The 20,839-nt window shown below is 38.3% G+C and overlaps 1 protein-coding gene and 1 pseudogene across 8 annotated transcripts in view; both read left to right on the top strand.

The window, feature by feature from the left end:
- P4HA1 (prolyl 4-hydroxylase subunit alpha 1) overlaps positions 1–3,222 on the top strand; it is a 100,219-nt gene extending 96,997 nt beyond the window's left edge. For 7 of the 8 annotated variants that reach the window (XM_059882509.1, XM_059882511.1, XM_059882514.1 and 4 more), the window contains 3 exons: positions 5–73; positions 566–662; positions 2,127–3,222. In XM_059882509.1, the coding sequence (XP_059738492.1) occupies positions 5–73; positions 566–662; positions 2,127–2,197 (237 nt within the window). In that variant the 3' untranslated portion in view covers positions 2,198–3,222. 8 annotated transcript variants of the gene reach the window in all.
- Positions 3,223–4,057: 835 nt separating this feature from the next.
- LOC112444775 (transcription factor BTF3-like) lies at positions 4,058–19,168 on the top strand (annotated as a pseudogene).
- Positions 19,169–20,839: the final 1,671 nt, after the last annotated feature.

The raw sequence follows: 20,839 nt of genomic DNA, 5'->3' as shown, positions 1-20,839 counted from the left end.
TTAGATGAGTGATGTGTTAGCAGGAGGAGCCACTGTTTTTCCTGAAGTAGGAGCTAGTGTTTGGCCCAAAAAGGTAAGCTGGATTTGTCATTTTAGCTGGGGGTATTTCTCTGTATTTTTTTCCTCTCAGGAAGAGAGATACCTATAGTTATTTATCTATAAAAATAAATAACATTTTAAAAGATAATATACTTAAGGAATACATTATCTATAGGAAAATCTTTACTTTTTTTTTTTGTACAATTTACCATGGGTACCCAGAAGTATGAACAACCAGGGATTAGTATTTAGAAGTTTTCACTTTTAAAATGGGTTCCATATGATGCTTGCTATTTATAAGATGTGTTAGCTTTGGCAAATGCACTTCTTTGTTAAGCAACTCTGATGTTAATGTTTTCGTGTCATTGCCAAAATTTTGTAAGTTATGTCATACTTTCAGAATTCTATTAGAGGAAGATATAGTGCTGCCATGGGGAATTATTTCCATAAAACAGGAAAATTTAATTACTGTAAAAGTGATAACCTGATACTTTATTTGGGGATAATTTTGTTTTGTTCTCCTCAGGGAACTGCTGTTTTCTGGTATAATCTGTTTGCCAGTGGAGAAGGAGATTATAGTACACGGCATGCAGCCTGTCCAGTGCTGGTTGGAAACAAATGGGGTAAATATTTCCTGTACTCTCTGAATAGAATTTATGATTTTGGTCTCTTATTTTGGAATTATTTTTTATGACATTTTAAACACTATTTCCACTTGTTACTCTGAGAAACACTATATGAGTCAAAGTTGAGTTAGACAATATCTTCCTCTCTCGGGATTCATAGTTGTCTCAGACACATTAGTGGGTAAAATATAATGTAGTATATAATAATACAAAGATGTAAACAGAAGACCGTAACTACTTACATTTAGGGAGGCTTCTTTGAAGTTTTAATTTTTCTGTTTGGTCTTGAAGATAAGCAGTTGTTTTCCAAGCATGTTAGGGACCAGGGCCAGGACTCGTATGAGGCTGGAGAGGTACTCTCAAGGGTCATGCAAGTATAGAACTGGCCAAGTTAAAAAAAGGGAATAGAAATGGGTAAGATTATTTTAATAAAGATTCATTTAACCCCATAACTATTTTAGTATGTGTCACTTGGCCACACTTCTAAGATTTAAGAGAAATGATGTTTATATTTGTGAACCACTGGACTAGAATAAAGAGAGGCTAGCACAGGAGAGATGAGTTTAGAAGGCTGTTTCCTGTTGTCTGCGTGGGTGATGATAAAAGGCTGGACTAAGACAGCTGCAGAAGATTTGGAGAGCAGTGAACAGATTGAAGAGATCAAAGAAGGAAAAATGACAGGGTTTAATGAATGAAAGATTGGCTACACAGGTTAAGAAAGGTAACAGACTAGTTAAGAGTTAGTAAGGAATTAGTAAGTGTTAGTTTAGATATTTTATACATGTCGATGCCATGTTCTATAATATAGGGGAAGAAGGAAATTAATTCCTTTTGGGGTGTATTAAACAGTATCTTGAAACACAGGAAACTTAATGAGCACATAATAGAGATTAATCATAGAGTTGCTCCTTTAACGTGGAGACTTTATATTCATCTTTTAAATGTCTTTGTATTAGAAGTTGTATTTTGTGAGCAGGTAAAACAGTGTTTTGTTCTGTATATACCTACCTACATCGCTTCCCTGGTAGCTCAGATGGTAAAGAATCTGCCTGCAATGCAGGAGACCCAGGGTTTGGTCCCTGGGTCAGGAAGATCCTCTGGAGAAGGAAATGGCAATCCACTCCAGTATTCTTGTCTGAAGAATTCCATGGACAGCGGGACCTGGTGGGCTACAGTTTATGGTGTCGCAAAGAGTCAGACATGACTGGGCGACTAACACATACCTACATTAGAAACTTTAAGAAATGTACATTTACAGATTCTCAAATGTACATACATAAAAAATCTGTGTCTCCATCATTTAGTGAAGTTCTTGAAAGCCTCAGTAGCATGCATCTTTGTCTGGTTTTGGTCTTGAATTTTTTAACCCATGTTGAAACTTCATTATAGAGCTTTATCTCAGAAGTTAATTCAGTACTAGTTAGATAGCAGGATACATTAATATATTTTGTTCTTTCACAGTATCCAATAAATGGCTCCATGAACGTGGACAGGAATTTCGAAGACCATGCACCTTGTCAGAATTGGAATGACAAATGAACTTTCTCTCCTGTTGTACTCTAATGTGTCTGATACACACAATTCCCAGTCTTAACTTTCAAGAGTTTACAATTGACTAACACTCCGTGATTGATTCAGTCATGAACCTCATCCCATGTTTCATCTGTGGACAATCACTAACTTTGTGGGGTTTGTTTTTTTTTTCTTTTAAAAGTAACACTAAATCACCACATTGTACATATAAAAAACCTTAAAGTTCAGTTGGCATCACAGAGGACAAAAAGACAGGGTTAAAAATGAGGAACTTTTACCTTTATATTAAAAAAATTTTTTTTTAGTTGGGGAAAAAAAAGTCAAGCATCTGATTATAATATTTCAGTATATCTCTGTTGGTGGGTGGTGGACTAAAATGGTCCATCTGATTAAGGAACAGATGCCTTATAGTGTATACCTAGGTACTGTGTTTACCTAGTCTTAACTTTCTTCTGGATCTGCCTGACGACTAGGAATAAATTAGCCCTCTAAACTCGGTTCAGTTTAACGTTTGCCCCTATGTTTACTAAGTAGATTTTTTCTTCTCCCAAGTCCTTTCTAAAGTATTCTTTATTTTTTACCAATCTGTTCCTTTCATAGCTCCTCTGTGGTGAATTAAATTTGAGTTAAAATACTTTGATTTTAAAAAAATTTAACAGAAGGTCCTACATTAAAAAGTTTTGGCCTTCTTAACAGAAATGATCATGACTTAGTCTGTTTCTGCTTTTTCTTAAATGACTCATGATTTTGTCCAGGAATTTTTGTTGTTTTCCTTAGTGCTAATTCCTTGCCTCTTGTTCCAGCTATAGACAGCGGGGGATGATGATGTTGGCATTCAGATTAAATAAATATTGTGCCTTAGGAGACTGGAAATTTTAAAATGTACAAGTTCTTTCAATGATGAGGGAATTGATAAAAAAAAAAAAAAAAGTTTTTCCTAAACAGTCAAAATGTTTGTTTCTTCAATTCTGAAATGTGTTGTGACAATAACCTATTTATGATCTTAAACCTTTTTTTAAAAATGTTTCTGTTTTCTGTGTGGTATTTTTCATATTTGAATGTGAATGTATGCTATTGCAATAACAGGTTATTTCTTTATATTTAGGACCTAGATTTATTCTCGATGTTTGTTCATTCTGAAGTCTCATTGTTGTGGTAGAAAATGTAGGATCTCTAAGCCTTCAGATATTTAATCAAATACGTTGCCTTCAAAGGGAGCTCTGATCTTTAATACTATGGTTATGGAATTTTTACAATAATGTTATACAAGACTTTATTTTATTCAGCTATATGGTGTGGTAGTAGAAAGCTCTGAACCTAAGGAAGTATGTTATTTGACCCTTTAAGTTAACCTTTACATTTCTTATGGTGAATCCTAGTTCATAAAAGGGTTCTTTATCCTTCACACAGTATTCAAATAGGAATTTGGTTAATTCTCTGAGAAACAGGGTATTCAAAAACCATTGGTAAAAAGTTAACTGAAGTTTCTTTCTTCCACCTGTCCTTTGTTCCACTATAAGTATTTTAGTAAGAAGTTGAGGATTAAATTCATTAACCTACCCAGATTTTCTGACCACGGATCATTTTTAAAAAATCTTTTTTTTTAGATGGAAGCAATGTAAATTCAAAATTGTAGAAATAAAATAGGGGTTCAAAGAATGGATATAACCTTTATTGCCACATGTGTTTTAGCTAGAATAAAAAATACCTATTTTGAAAGAAAGTGATATATTCCATAATCTTAACAGTTTCATTATATTTAACCCCCAAACCCCACACAGGAATTGGTAAACTCTTTTCAGTGTTAGTTAGGTCTTACAGAAACCTCCCAAGTTTTATAATTACCAACTATTTTTCTTTATAAATGCAAAAAAGAAAAAAAAAATTCCAGTGTAAAACTTTGCAGTTTTTTTAATGGTGAACTTTAAAATAAATGATAGCTAGAGCTATGATGGAAAATGTAGTTTCCTTACCAACCCTAAGTGTCCATCCTTTAAGACTGGAAGTTTCATCGTTCATTAACTTTAACCATAGAATTATCACCAGTATCATCAAGTTGACAGGAGTGAAGGGGAGAGTTCACCAGAACACTCAATCGGGGTAAGTCATAACTAGTAGGATTGTTTTAAAAGACAATGAAGTGACTTCAGGATTCCTCAGAAAGCTAGATGGTAAATGCAGTAGTGAAAGAAGCAACCAACCATGTACTTTGGTAAATTTATAATAAAATGGTTACTACAGCATAAAAAGGGTTCCGTTGTAAGCAGTAAACACACACACATATATAAAAATAATAGCTTATAGGTGTATGTGTGTTTATGTCATTGTAGCTGAGGAGAATCTGAATATCCTTATGTAGTCATATGATTGGTTATATGTAAATTCTATGCCAGGTTTCCACTTAAGTCCATACAAGGTAAAAAATGAACAAATGTGTAGGGCCCCATGAGCTAAACAACTGAATGACTAAATGCTTGCCATTAAGAATCTTAGTTTAATACCAAAATAGCACAACCACCACCACAGTCATTAAATACTTAAGTCACTTGAGAAGGAATAAAGAGAATTATGAAATGGAGATTTGCAGAGAAAACAGAGAAAAATAGTATCTTAACCAGTCCCTTCTCTTGGTGCACTTATTTCACTCTGGTTCAGTTCAGCTCAGTCGTGTCTGACTCTCTGCGACCCCATGAATTGCAGCACTCCAGGCTGCCCTGTCCATCACCAACTCCCGGAGTTTACTCAAACTCATGTGCATCGAGTCGGTGATGCCATCCAACCATCTCATCCTCTGTCATCCCTTTCTCCTCCCGCCTTCAATCCTTCCCAGCATCAGGGTCTTTTCTCATGAGTCAGTTCTTCACATCAGGCGGCCAAAGTATTGGAGTTTCAGCTTCAGCATCAGTCCTTCCAATGACCACTCAGGACTGATCTCCTTTAGGATGGACTGATTGGATCTCCTTGTGGTCCAAGGGCCTCTCAAGAGGCTGCTCCAACACCACAGTTCAAAAGCATCAATTCTTTGAAGCTCAGCTTTCCTTATAGTCCAGCTCTCACATCCATACATGACTACTGGAAAAACCATAGCCTGGACTAGATGGACCTTTGTTGGCAAAGTAAAATGTCTTTGCTTTTTAATATGCTGTCTAGGTTGGTCATAAATTTTCTTCCAAGGAGCAAGTGGCTTTTAATTTCATGGCTGCAGTCACCATCTGCAGTGATTTTGGAGCCCAGAACAAGAGTCTGACACTGTTTCCCCGTGTATTTGCTGTGAAGTAATGGGACCAGATGCCATGATCTTAGTTTTCTGAATGTTGAGCTTTAAGCCAACTTTTTCACTCTCCTCTTTCACTTTCATCAAGAGGCTTTTGAGTTCCTCTTCACTTTCTGCCATAAGGGTGGTGTCATCTGCATATCTGAGGTTATTGATATTTCTCCCGGCAATCTTGATTCCAGCTTGTGCTCCCTCCAGCCCAGCGTTTCTCATGATGTACTCTGCATATAAGTTAAATAAGCAGGGTGATAATATACAGCCTTGACATACTCCTTTTCCTGTTTGGAACCAGTCTGTTGTTCATGTCCAGTCCTGACTGTTGTTTTCTGACCTGCATACAGGTTTCTCAAGAGGCAGGTTAGGTGGTCTCTTTCATAATTTTCCACAGTTTATTGTGATCCACACAGTCAAAGGCTTTGCCATAGTCAATAAAGCAGAAATGGATGTTTTTCTGGAGCTCTCTTGCTTTTTCGATGATCCTGCGGATGTTGGCAATTGATCTCTGGTTCATCTGCCTTTTCTAAAACCAGCTTGAACATCAGGAAGTTCACGGCTCACGTATTGCTGAAGCCTGGCTTGCAGAATTTTGAGCATTACTTCACTAGCGTGTGAGATGAGTGCAATTGTGCAGTAGTTTGAGCATTCTTTGGCATTGCCTTTCTTTGAGATTAGAATGAAAACTGACCTTTTCCAGTCCTGTGGCCACTGCTGAGTTTTCCAAATTTGCTGGCCTATTGAGGGCAGCACTTTCACAGCATCATCTCTCAGGATTTGAAATAGCTCGACTGGAATTCCATAACCACTACTGGCTTTGTTCGTAGCGATGCTTCCTTGACTTCGTATTCCAGGATATGTGGCTCTAGGTCAGTGATCACACCATTGTGATCATCTGGGTCATGAAGATCTTTTTTGTACAGTTCTTTTTATTCTTGGCACCCCTTCTTAATATCTTCTGCTTCTGTTAGGTCCATACCATTTTTGTCCTTTATTGAGCCCATCTTTGCATGAAATGTTCCTTTGGTATCTCTACTTTTCTTGAAGAGATCTCTAGTCCTTCCCATTCTATTGTTTTCCTCTATTTCTTTGCACTGATCATTGAGGAAGGCTTTCTTATCTCTCCTTGCAATTTTTTGGAACTCTGCATTCAAATGGGTGTATCTTTCCTTTTCTCCTTTGCTTTTCACTTCTTTTACAGCTATTGTAAGGCCTCCTCAGACAGCCATTTTGCTTTTTCGCATTTCTTTTTCTTGGGGATGGTCTTGATGCCTGTCTCCTGTACAATGTCACAAACCTCCATCCATCGTTCATTAGGCACTCTGTCAGATCTAGTCCCTTAAATCTGTTTCCCGCTTCCACTGTATAATTGTAAGGGATTTGGTTTAAGTTATACCTGAATGGTTTAGTGGTTTTCCCTACTTTCTTCAATTTAAGTCTGAATTTGGCAATAAGGAGTTCATGATCTGAGCCACAGTCAGCTCCTGGTCTTTTTTTTGCTGACTGTATAGAACTGCTCCATCTTTAGCTGCAAACAATATAATCAATCTGATTTTGGTGTTGGCCATCTGGTGATGTCCATGTGTAGAGTCTTCTCTTGTGTTGTTGGAAGATGGTGTTTTCTATGATCAGTTTGTTCTCTTGCCACAACTCTATTAGCCTTTGCCCTGCTTCATTCCATACTCCAAGGCCAAATTTGCCTGTTACTCCAGGTGTTTCTTGACTTCCTACTTTTGCATTCCAGTCCCCTATAATGAAAAGGACATCTTTTGGGGGTGTTAGTTCTAAAAGGACTTGTAGGTCTTCATCAGTTCAGTCGCTCAGTCATGTCCGACTCTTTGCGACCCCATGAATCGCAGCACACCAGGCCTCCCTGTTCATCACCAACTCCCAGAGTTCAGTCAGACTCACGTCCATCGCATCGATGATGCCATCCATCCATCTCATCCTCTGTTGTCCCCTTCTCCTCCTGCCCACAATCCCTCCCAGCATCAGAGTCCCTTCCAATGAGTCAACTCTTCGCATGAGGTGGCCATAGTACTGGAGTTTCAGCTTCAGCATCATTCCTTCCAAAGAAATCCCAGGGCTGAGCCTCTTCAGAATGGACTGGTTGGATCTCCCTGCAGTCCAAGGGACTCTCAAGAGTCTTCTCCAACACCACAGTTCAAAAGCATCAATTCTTCGGTGCTCAGCCTTCTTCACAGTCCAACTCTCACATCCATACATGACCACAGGAAAAACCATAGCCTTGACTAGACGGACCTTTGTTGGCAAAGTAATGTCTCTGCTTTTGAATATGCTATCTAGGTTGTTCATAACTTTCCTTCCAAGGAGTAAGCGTCTTTTAATTTCATGGCTGCAGTCACCATCTGCACTGATAAAAGTCTGATACTGTTTCCCCATCTATTTCCCATGAAGTGATGGGACCAGATGCCATGATCTTCGTTTTCTGAATGTTGAGTTTTAAGCCAACTTTTTCACTCTCCTCTTTCACTTTCATCAAGAGGCTTTTGAGTTCCTCTTCACTTTCTGCCATAAGGGTGGTGTCATCTGCATATCTGAGGTTATTGATATTTCTCCCGGCAATCTTGATTCCAGCTTGTGTTTCTTCCAGTCCAGCGTTTCTCATGATGTACTCTGCATATAGAACCGTTCAATTTCAGCTTCTTCAGCATTACTGGTCAGGATATAGACTTGAATTACCATGATATTGAATGACTTGCCTTGGAAACGAAGAGAGATGCTTCTGTTGTTTTTGAGATTGCATCCAAGTACTGCATTTTGGACTCTCTTGTTGACTATGGTGGCTACTCCATTTCTTCTAAGGGATTCTTGCCCACAGTAGTTGATACGATGGTCATCTGAGTCAAATGCACCCATTCCAGTCCATTTTAGTTCTGTGATTCATAAAATGTCGATGTTCACTCTTGCCATCTCCTGTTTGACCACTTCCAATTTGCCTTGATTCGTGGACCTAACATTCCAGGTTCCTATTCAGTGTTGCTCTTTACAGCATCAGACCTTGCTTCTGTCACCAGTCACATCCACAAATGTGGGGTGTTGTTTTTGCTTTGGCTCCGCCTCTTCTTTCTTTCTGGAGTTACTTCTCCACTGATCTCCAGTAGCATATTGGGCACCTAGCAACCTGGGGAGTTCATCTTTCAGTGTCCTATCTTTTTGCCTTTTCATACTGTTTTGGGGGTTCTCAAGGCAAGAATACTGAAGTGGTTTGCCATTCCTTTCTCCAGTGGACCACATTTCACTCTGGTAGAAGTGTATTATTTATCAGGAATGGTACTGGATAACTTAGAGAAATAAGAATGAATTATCAGTACTAGAGAGTACCATTTGTTTAGTTACAAGATTTATCAAAATGAAATGGATTTCATAGTCCAATTTTCTGATGTCCTTGGATATTATTCTACCACACTCATGAGTTTTGCAAAAGTAACTGTAGTGGAACAGTAAAGTTCTTGGGTGCCTGTTTTATTAAATTGTTTTTGAGGACTTTGAAGTTTCCTTTGTGTGTGAATGTAGCCTTCAGTTAAATATATATTTTGATGCAGGAAGACTAAGTTATAAAAAATTAATAGTCTTATCAAATGTAAAAGTTTATATTCTGCTTTTTGAAGCCTTGTTGAGTTCCTATTGCAGCACTATTCAGCTGAGATTAGTTGTATAAAAAAAGATAATCACAGGTAAAATGAGCTCTAAAATCTGAAAAGAAAACCCTTACATTTTTGTCATTTGGTTGTTCCAATTCCTACCAGATTTATTTGTAATACAGATCTGTTTTAGGCTAAGCACTTTAAAAGATTCAGAACAGAACATCTTAAAGAGAATATGTAGAGTGATGTGCACATTTCATGACTTTATTTAGAGAGATGAATTTTATCCTTAGTCAAGTCTACAAAGAGCCAAAATTATTATTTTAATACCTTCCTTAAAACCATAAATGCAATTAAGCTCCATTGCAATTTAGGTTTTATATGAGTTTGGATATATAAGGGGTTAAATCATACTATGTATAATAACCCTGTAGTTGGTAACTCATAGATGAAGAAATACTTAAATTTACCTATGTATTCTATTTTTTACTTTACATTTAAAAGGCAGAAAAGTTTAAGGCTCTGTAACATGAAACACTTTCAGATTTTTATCATGAAATGGAAAAAATTCCTTATTAAAAATAATGTGTTATCTTTCCACATTCCCTTACAACAACGTGAATCAGCCATAAGTATACATATATCTCTTCCCTTTCAAGCCTCCTTCCTGCCCGAAAACACCTGTTCCCGATATGCTCAAAGAGCTGAAGGAGAGCATGGACAAAGAACGAAGTCAGCAGGTAATATATGAACAAAATGAAAATCAGTTTAAAAGAACCAATTCTGGAACTGAAAAATACACTAGAGGGATTCAACAGCAGGTTCAAGTAGGCAGAGGAATAAATCAGGCAACTTGAGGACAAGTCATTACAAATTATCAAGTCTGAGGAGTAGAAGGAGTACAGAAAAGTGAACAGAGCCAAAGGGACTTTACGTGACACCATCAAACAGCCTAGTGTACAACATTATATGAATTCTTGAGGAAGAAGATTTCTGGGAGATAATTTGAAAAAATAATGGTCAGTAACTTCGCAAATTTGTAGTCATGTCAGTCAGTGAAAGTGAAAGTGAAGTCTCTCAGTCGTGTCCGACTCTTTGTGACCCCATGGACTGTAGCCTATCAGGCTCCTCCGTCCATGGGATTTTCCAGGCAAGAGTGCAGGAGTGGATTGCCATTTCCTTCTCCAGGGGATCTTCCCGACCCAGGAATCGAACTGGGGTCTCCCGCATTGCGGGCAGACGCTTTACCGTCTGAGCCATGTCAGTCAGTAGTCTGACAAATTCCAGAAGCTTAAAGAATCCCAAGTAGGATAAACTCAAGAGAATGACCCTGAGATACACTAATCAAACTCTTGAAAGATGAGCAGCAAGAGAGGACTGAATTACTGTCCAAGGAATCCTGAATAAGATTATCAGTGGGTTTATTAGCAGAAACCTAGGACGTCAGAAGGCAGTGCTTTACATTTAAAGCACTGACAGTCAAGAACTATGTACATAGTAAATCTGTTCTACAAAAATAAGGGAGAAATTTAGACATCTGCAGATAGACGGAAGCTGAAGGAGTTCATTACCACTAGACCTGCCCTATAAGAAATGCTTCTAGTTGAAAGGGCTCTAGACATTGACTTGAAGCCATAAGAAGACATAAAAATCTATAATAAAGGTAAATGTATGGACAACAGAAAAAGCAACATTGTGATTTTGGTTTATATCTCTTTTCCTAGAGAATTTAGAAGACAAAATGGATAAAAATAAATCTGTTAATGGGTACAATATATAAAGTTATAATTTGTGACTTCACTAACAAATGGGAGTAGATCTATACAGGGGTAGAGTTTTCATTTGTAGTTACAGAAACTGTTATTAATTCAGATTATTATAACTTTAGGATGTTATATGTAGTCCACATGGTAAACACCAAGAAAATGTCTAAAGAACATATGCAAATAGAAATGAAAAGTAATCAAAATGTGTCATTACCAAGAAAAGGCAGTAATAGAGGAAAGGAGAGGGGAAAGCTCTTAAGATACAAAGAAAAGAATAGCAAAAGTAGTTTTGCCATCCCTAGCAAGGAAGGTTCACACATTGCTGGTGGGAATGTAAAATTGTTCAATCACTGTACATTCCTCTTTTGAGTATGTTTCCAAAAGTAATGAAAGTAGATGCTCAAAGAGATATTTATTTGTACAGTCACTTTAATAGCAGCTATATTTACAATAGCCAAAACACAAGCAATCCAAGGGTCCATCAATAGACAGATGGATACGTAAAAGATAAAGAGGACAGTTTTTAAAATAAAAAGAAAATGACGCTGAAAATAAGCAAAGAAGATCTAACAGAGATAATGAGAATCCCTAAATAACAAAACCAAGTAAAGAGAATCAAAAAACTTTATGTAGTGTGAGTGCCTGACAAGAAGCTGTTAACTGCTGACACATCCACTTCAAAGGCATCCATCTTAAACATACCGTCAGCTGTATGACACAGCTACCAGCAAAACAAATAGATAAGCAATCAGGCTGTTCCACCCCTGGAATTCCCCTTTTATTAATAGAAAGTCTTGTGTCCTAGATCAGCTGTCCCCAACCTTTTTGGCACCAGAGACTGGTTTTGTGGAAGATTATATTTTCCCATAGACCTGGGGCAGGGGGATGGTTTGAGGATAATTCAAGAACATTACATTTATTGTATACTTTATTTCTGTTATCATTACACTGTGATATATAATGAAATAATTCTACAACTCAGCATAATGCAGAATCAGCGGGAACCCTGAGCTTGTTTTGCTGCAACTAGGTGACCCTATCTAAGGGTGATGCATGATGGGAGTGGCAGATGAAGCTTCACTCTCATTCACCTCTCACCTCCTATAGTGCAGCCTAGTTCCTAACAGGTGGCTGGGGACCTCTTTCCTAGATAAATGACAGTTCTACCATATCTGTTTTCCCCTTCCCATGCCCTGGTCCCACTTATACTTGAAATTTGCCAATACTGAGGCAGGCACAAAATCTCAGGCACCCTATCCTGGGAACTTAATAAAGGCAGAATCCTCCAGATTTGTGCTCCCCCCTACTCTGCCCATGACCAACTCTGTGGCCCTGGATAGTGCTGTACCCTGTAGGATCTTTGAGTAATGTTGTTCTTTAAAGTTCCCTGATGGTTTTTGCTGAGGTGCTCCCTGCAGTCATAGTTAAGAACCACAGGGCTGTTCCGGCCACGACGTTGGCTCTGGTCCAGGAAATGTCTGGGGCTCTCCACAAGTAACAGGGACCCAGGCAAGTGTCTCAGGCATTCCTCTCCAGCATCATCACTATGAGTAGGCTGAGATGGACACAACACTTTCCCAAAAATGTTTAAAACTATATATTGAAAGAGCAGGGACTTGTGCGCCAGAGAATAACAACTCAGAATAACCAACATCAATATGTACTTGTAAAATTACCAGATTTTAAAGAGGGAAAAAATTCCTTTGAGCATTTTGGCAAAAAGACCACATTACTTATAAAGGAGAGAGAATTAGATCATTATTAGGTGTTGACAGCAACACCTTATCCTAGAAGAAAACGGATATAAAATATATTTAAGATAGTCAAGGAAAGAAAATGTGAACAAAAGGTTTTATATACAGCATAACTAACCTTTAAGTATAAAGGCACAGACAAATCTATCAACATGCAGGAACTCAGAAAATATTGTTCCTATGACACCTTCCCAAGAAATCTAGAGAATGAACTGATACCAGAATGGAAAGCATGAAATAGATATGAAAGATGATGAAAATACTAACTATCAAACCCATAGGATAGAGCAGCAGCTACAGAAAAAATTAACTTTTATAGTATAAAATAAAGATTTAAAATTAGTGTACTTATGGTGTAGCTACTCTGGAAAACAGTGTAAAGTTTCTTCAAAATGTTAAAAACAGAACTATGATCCAGCAGTTCCACTTCTGGCTTTTTATCAGCAGGAGTGAAAGCACTAACTTGAAAATATACATGCACCCCATGTTCTTTGCAACACTGAACATGGAAGCAACCTAAGTGTCCATCAGTGAATGAATGGAAAGAAAATGTGATACATACACACAATAGAATATTAATCATCCATAAAAAAGAAGTTTTGTCATTTGTGACACCATGAATGGACCTTGAAGATTATCATGCCAAGTGAAATAAGTTGGACAGAGAAAGATAACTATTGAGTACGATATGATCTTACTTGTACATGGGATCTAAAAAGACAAAATGGTAACAAAAACCTAAACATGCAGATACAGAGAAAAGATTTAGTGGTTTCCAAAGGTAAGGGGTTAGGGTAAAGGGTAAAAAGGTGAAGGTGATCAAGAAGTACAACTTCCAGTTATAAATGTCAGGTCTAGCTGCCATCTTGCATCCCCACATGCATGCGCCTAATCTCAGCTGGTCTGCTCAAGACCACCTGAGCACCAAACCTAGTCCCCAGCGCAGCCCCATTTCCGCTCCAGCAAGATGAAAGAAACCATCACGAACCAGGAGAAAGTTGCCCACACAAGTGTGCACTGGTGGGAAAGGAACTGCTTGCAGAAAGAAGAAGGTGGTTCATAGAACAACCACGGCTGATGACAAAAAACTTCAGTTCTCTTTAAAGAAGTTAGGGTTAGACATTATCCCTGGTATTGAAGAGGCGAGTAGGTTCACAAATCAAGGAACACTGATCCACTTCAACAACGCTAACGTTCAGGCATCTCTGGCAGCAAACACTTCCACCGTTACAGGCAATGCTGAGACACAGCAGCTGACAGAAATGCTACCCAGCATCTTAAACCAGCTTGGTGCGGATAGTATGACTGGTTTGAGGAGACTCGTCAAGCTCTGCCCAAACAATCTGTGTACGGAGGAGCACCACTTGCCAGAGAAGAAAATGATGAAGGTACAGATCTAGTGGATAATTTTGACGAGGCTTCCAAGAATGCAGCAAACTGAATTGAGTCAACTTCTGAAGAAGATAAAGAAGTTACTGGGAGCTGCTATTTTATATTATGACTGCTTTTAAAATTTTGTTTATGGATCTGATAAAATCTAGATCTCTAGTGTCTTTAAGCCAGCCACTGGACACTGCAGCTCTTTTCAGTTTTTGTTTATATACAATTCATTCTTTGCAGCTAATTAAGATGAAAAGCCTAAGAATAAAGTTTGAAATAAAGATTAATAAAGTGCTCTGCTTAATAAAAAAAAGTCACAAGGAAAAAATGTAACTATGTGTGGTGATGGATGTTCGTGATTATTGTGATGATCATTCTGTAATATAAATACTGAGGCATTCTATTATACACCTGAAACTAACACAATATTATGTGAAGTATAATTCAAAAAAAAAAAATGAACACTCCCAAATGTCAGTGGTGCAAAGGTTGAGAAACCCTGATTTCAGTCATTTGATTAAAAATAGCTGAAAGAAATAAACTAATTGTGGTGAAGTGCTTGTTTGAAGAAGCACTGCCTTTAAAGTTTTCAGGTTGTATTCTAGTTGAGCCTGATAGATATATTGATCAGATATGTTCTTCATCCTATTCATTTTTTCTTGGAACATTAAAGGGCATTATAAAAACCATAATAATCTGGTTTCCACCTTAAGAAGCTGGAAAACTATAGAGAATATTAGCAATAAAAATAAATGAAGGAGTGATACAGGCTACAAGGTAGATGAACCTTAAAATATACTAAGCAAAAGAAATTAATCACAAGGGGCCTTATATTGGTAATATGATGCCATGTATTTGAAATGCCTAGAATCAGTCAGTCAGTTCAGTCACTCAGTTCAGCTCAGTTCAGTTGCTCAGTCGTGTCTGACTCTTCGAGACCCCATGAATCACAGCACGCCAGGCGTCCCTGTCCATCACCAACTCCCGGAGTTCACTCAGACTCACGTCCATCGAGTCAGTGATGCCATCCAGCCATCTCATCCTCTGTTGTCCCCTTCTCCTCCTGCCCACAATCCCTCCCAGCATCAGAGTCTTTTCCAATGAGTCAACTCTTCACATGAGGTGGCCAAAGTACTGGAGTTTCAGCTTCAACATCATTCCCTCCAAAGAAATCCCAGGGCTGATTTTCAGAATGGACTGGTTGGATCTCCTTGCAGTCCAAGGGACTCTCAAGAGTCTTCTCCAACACCACAGTTCAAAAGCATCAATTCTTTGGTGCTCAGCCTTCTTCACAGTCCAACTCTCATATTCATACATGACCACTGGAAAAACCATAGCCTTGACTAGATGGACCTTTGTTGGCAAAGTAATGTCTACTTTTGAATATACTCTGTAGGTTGGTCATAACTTTCCTTCCAAGGAGTAAGGGTCTTATAATTTCATGGCTGCAGTCACCATCTGCAGTGATTTTGGAGCCCCAAAAAATAAAGTCTGACACTGTTTCCGCTGTTTCCCCATTTATTTCCCATGAAGTGATAGGACCAGATGCCATGATCTTTGTTTTCTGAATGTTGAGCTTTAAGCCAACTTTTTCACTCTCCTCTTTCACCTTCATCAAGAGGCTTTTCAGTTGCTCAGTTGCGTCCAACTCTTTGCAACCCCATGGACTGCAGCACTCCAGGCTTCCCTGTCCATCACCAACCTCTGGAGTTTACTCAAACTCATGTTCATTGAGTTGGTGATGCCATCCAACCATCTCATCCTCTGTCATCCCCTTCTCCTCCCGCCTTCAATTGTTCCCAGCATCAGGGTCTTTTCCAATGAGTCAGTTCTTTGCATCAGGTGGCCAAAGTATTGGAGTTTCATCTTCAGCATCAGTCCTTCCAGTAAATATTCAGGACTGATTTCATTTAGGATTTGACTGGTTGGATCTCCTTGCAGTTCAAGGGACTCTCAAGAGTTTTCTCTAACACCACAGTTCAAAAGCTTCAGAATAGACAAATCTAAACAGAAAGAGGATTAATGGTTTCCTGGGGATTGGGGTATTAGAGAGTGATGGTATTAGATTTCTTTTTGGATTAATGAAAGTATTCCCAAGTTGATTGTGATGATGAATACACAATTCTTTGAATATATTAAGTCATCAAGTAGTACATTTTAAGCTATAGAATTGTATGATATATGAATTTTGTTTTAGTAGAAGTGGTGTTTTTTTGTTTTTTGTTTTTTTTTCTGTTTAAGGCAAGAAAGGAAGAACAAACCAAAAGGAAGCAGAAGAAAACTAAGAGCAGAAATAAATGATATAAAAACAGGCAAATCATAGAGAAATTCAGTAAAGCCAAAAAATATTTTCTTGAATTGATAAATCCTTAGCTAGACTGATAGAGTCAAGAGAAAAGAAACAAATTACCAATATCAAGCATCAAAAAAGGGATATTACAACAGTTTTTACAAGTATGATAAGGATAATGGAATATTATGAACATTTTTATGTCAATACATTAGACAATTCATGTGAAATTGACAAATTTCTTAGAGACAAATTATCAAAATTTCCTCAAGAAGAAACAGCCTGGACAACCCCATATCAAGTTAAGAAACTGAATTAATAATTAAAACCATTACCACACTATCCCAAGAAATAAAAATGGTTCAATATTTTAAAAATCTGATGGCCAAAAAGCAGATGGAAAGATGTTCAACATCACTAATTATCAGAGAAATGCAAATCAAAACTACAATGAGGTATCGCCTCACACTGGTCAGAATGGCCATCGTCAAAAGATCTACAAACAGTAAACGCTGGCGAGGGCATGGAGGAAAGAGAACCCTCCTACACCGTAGAGGGAATGTAAACTGGTATAACCATTACTGAGAACAGTATGGGTGTTCCTTAAAAAGTTAAAACCATAACTACCATATGATCCAGCTAGCCCACTCCAGGACATAGATCCAGAGAAACCGTAGCTAAAAGATACACACACCCCAATAATCACTGCAGCATGTTTACAGTAGTCAAGACAAGGAAGCAACCTAAATGTCCATTGACAGAGGAATGAATAAAGATGCGGAACATATATACAACGGAATATTACTGACCTATTAAAAAGAATGAAGTAAGGCCATTTGCAACAATATGGATAAACAGAGATTATCATATTAAGTGAAGTCAGGCAGAGAAAGATGATTTCACTCAAATGTGGAATCTAGTTCTTTAAAAATGGTATAAATGAACTTATTTACAAAATAGAAGCAGGCTCACAGATTAAAAAAAACTTAGGAACTCCTTATTGCAAAATTCAGACTTAAACTGAAGAAAGTAGGGAAACCATTCGGCCATTCAGGTATGACCTAAATCAAATCCCTTATGATTATACAGTGTAAGGGACTAATAGATGCAAGGGATTAGATCTAATAGAATCCCTGAAGAACAATGGACAGTTTCATAACATTGTACAGGAGGCAGTGACCAAAACCATACCCAAGAAAAAGAAATGCAAGAAGACAAAATGGTTGTCTGAGAAGGCCTTACAAATAGCTGAGAAAAGAAGGGAAGTGAAAGGCAAAGGAGGAAAGGAAAGGTATACCCATCTGCAGAGTTCCAAAGAACAGCAAGGAGAGATAAGAAAGCCTTCTTAAGTGAGCAATGAAAAGAAATAGAGGAAAACAACAGAATGGGAAAGACTAGACATCTCTTCAAAAAAATTAGAGATACCAAGGGAACATTTATGCAAAGATGGGCACAATAAAGGACAGAAATGGTATGGACCTCACAGAAGCATACAATATTAAGAAGAGGCAGCAGAATATACAGACGAACAGTACAAAAAAAGGTCTTAATAACCCGAATAACCATGATGGTGTGGTCACTATAGATATCCTGGGGTGCAAAGTCAAGTGGGCCTGAGGAAGCATCACTACAAACAAAGCTAGTGGAGGTGATGGAATTCCAGCTGAGCTATTTCAAATCCTAAAAGACGATGCTGTGAAAGTGCTGCACTCAGTATGCCAGCAAATTTGGAAAACTCAGCAGTGGCCACGGGACTGGAAAAGGTCAGTTTTCATTCCAATCCCAAAGAAAGGAAATGTCAAAGAACGTTCAAACTATAGCACAATTGCGCTCATTTCACATGCTAGCAAGGTAATCCTCAAAATCCTTCAAGCTAGGCCTCAACAGTACATTAACCAAGAACTTCCAGATGTACAAGCTGAATTTAGAAAAGGCAGAGGCACCAGAGATCAAATTGCCAACATCCACTGAATCATAGAAAAAGCAAGAGATTCCAGAAAAACATCTGCTTCATTGACTATGTTAAAGTCTTTGACTATGTGGATCACAACAAACTGGGGGAACATTTTCAAGAGATGGGAATACCAGACCACCTTACCTGCCTCCTAAGAAACCTGTATGCAGGTCAAGAAGCAACAGTTAAGTGGACATAGAACAACAGAATAGTTCATAATTGGGACAGGAGTACCTCAAGGCTATATATAGTCACCCTGTTTATTTAACTTATATGCAGAGTACATCATACAAAATGCTGGGCTGGATGAATCCCAAGTTGGAATCAAGATTGCCGGGAGAAATATCAACAACTTCAGATATGCAGATGATACCACTTTAATGGCAGAAAGTGAAGAGGAACTAAAGAACATCTTGATGAAGGTGAAAGAGGACAGTGAAAAAGTTGGCTTAAAACTCAACATTCAAAAAACTAAGATCACGGCATCCACTCCCATCACTTCATGGCAAATAGATGGGGGAAAAATGGAAACAGTGACAGACTTTTATTTTCTTGGGCTCCAAAGTCACTGCAGACAGTGACTGCAGCCATGAAATTAAAAACTTTCCTTCCAAGGAGCAAGCATCTGTGACAAACCTAGACAGTGTATCAAAAAGCAGAAACATCACTTTCCCACCAAAGGTCCATATAGTCAAAGCTATGGTTTTTACAGTAGTCATGTATGGATGTGAGAGTTGGACCACAAAGAAGGCTGAGCACCAAAGAATTGATGCCTTCCAATGGTAGTGCTGGAGAACTCTTGTGAGTCCCTTGGACAGCAAGGAGATCAAGCCAGTCAATCCTAAAAGAAATCAATCCTGAATCTTCACTGGAAGGACTGATGCTGAAGCTGAAGCTCCAATAATTGTGCCACCTGGTGCGAAGAGCCAACTCACTGGAAAAGACCATGATGCTGGAGAAGGTTGAGGGCAGGAGGAGGAGGAGAAAACAGAGGATGAGATGGTTGGATGGCATCACCAACTCGATGGACATGAGTTTGAGCAAAATTGGGGAGATAGTGAAGGGCAGGGAAGCCTGGCATGCTGCAGTCCAGGGGATCATAAAGAGTTGGATATGACTTAGCAACTGAACAACAACAACAAAAAATTTAACAAAGGGCAAATGGGGTGGGGGAGGATAAATTAGGAGCTTGGGATATATACACACTGCTGCTAAGTCGCTTCAGTAGTGTCCAACCCTGTGCAACCCCATAGATGGCACACTACTATACGTAAAATAGATAACCTACCAGGACTTGCTATACAGCAGAGGAAACTCTACTGAATATTCCTTTCCTTGTATGGAAAAAGAATCTAAAAAAGTATGAATATATGTATATGCATAACTCAGTCACTTTGCTGTACGTCTGAAACTAACATAAATCAACTATACTTGAGTAAAATTAAAAAATATAGAATAAAATCGACTAATCAAATCCACAGCTTTAATAAATATTATATTAATTGCTTGAGAAGGTGTTTGACATCCACATGATTAAAAACAAATTGGAAACTAAAAGTAGTAGGGAACCTCCTTAATCTGTAACAGGTAGCTACTATAAACTTCTAGTAAATATCACACTTGATTGTGAAATTTGTTTTTAAGAATTTCAGTTAACACCAGAAGAAAGGTCAAATGCTTGCTAGTACTTCTTCCATTCAAAACAGTGTCAAGCATAAATCACAGCAAGATCTTTTTTTTATCCACCTCCTTCAGTAATGAAAATAAAAACAAATGAGACCTAAGGAAACTTAAAAACATTTGCACAACGAAGGAATCTACAAACAATGAAAAGGCAACACTCACAATGGGAGAAAATGTTTGAAGCAAAGTAACCGACAAAGGATTCATCTCAAAACTCTCTAAGCAGCTAATGCAGCTCAACATCAAACAAATAATTCAATCAGATAATGGACAGAATTCCTAGACAGAAATTTCTCCAAAGACGACCTGCAGATGGGCAACAAGCAATGAAAAGATGCTCAATGTCTTATCAGAGAAATGCAAATCAAAACTACAATGAAGTGTCACCTCACACCCGTCAGAATGAATGACCATCAAAAAGTCTACAAACAGCCTGTGTGCCACAACTATTGAGCCTGTGCCCTAGAGCCCAGGAACCACAGCTGAGCCCTCCTGTTGCAGCTACTGAAGCCGCACGCCCTGGAGCCTGTGCTTAGCAACAAGAGAAGCCACAGCAATGAGAAGCCTGCACACCATAGTAGAGAGTGGCCCCTGCTTGCCACAACTAGAGAAAAGTCCACTCAGAAAGGAAGATTCAGCACAGTCAAAAATAAATGAATAATGTTTAAAACTCTGCAAACAATAAACGCTAGGGAGGGCATGGAGAAAAGGGAACCCTCCTACACTGTTGATGGGAATGTGAATTGGTACAGCCACTATGGAGTTTTCATAAAAAACTAAAAACAGAACCATCTGACCCAGCAATCCCACTCCTGGGCATATACCTAGAGAAAACCATAATTCAAAAAGATATATGCACCCCAAATGTTCATTGCAGCACTATTTACAATAGTCAAGACATAAAAACAACCTAAATGTCAATCAACAGAGGAATGGAT

The sequence above is a fragment of the Bos taurus genome, chromosome 28 (genome assembly GCF_002263795.3).
Source record: "Bos taurus isolate L1 Dominette 01449 registration number 42190680 breed Hereford chromosome 28, ARS-UCD2.0, whole genome shotgun sequence".
In the NCBI taxonomy this organism is placed as follows: domain Eukaryota; kingdom Metazoa; phylum Chordata; class Mammalia; order Artiodactyla; family Bovidae; genus Bos; species Bos taurus.
This window is presented reverse-complemented; position numbering and strand designations above follow the sequence as displayed.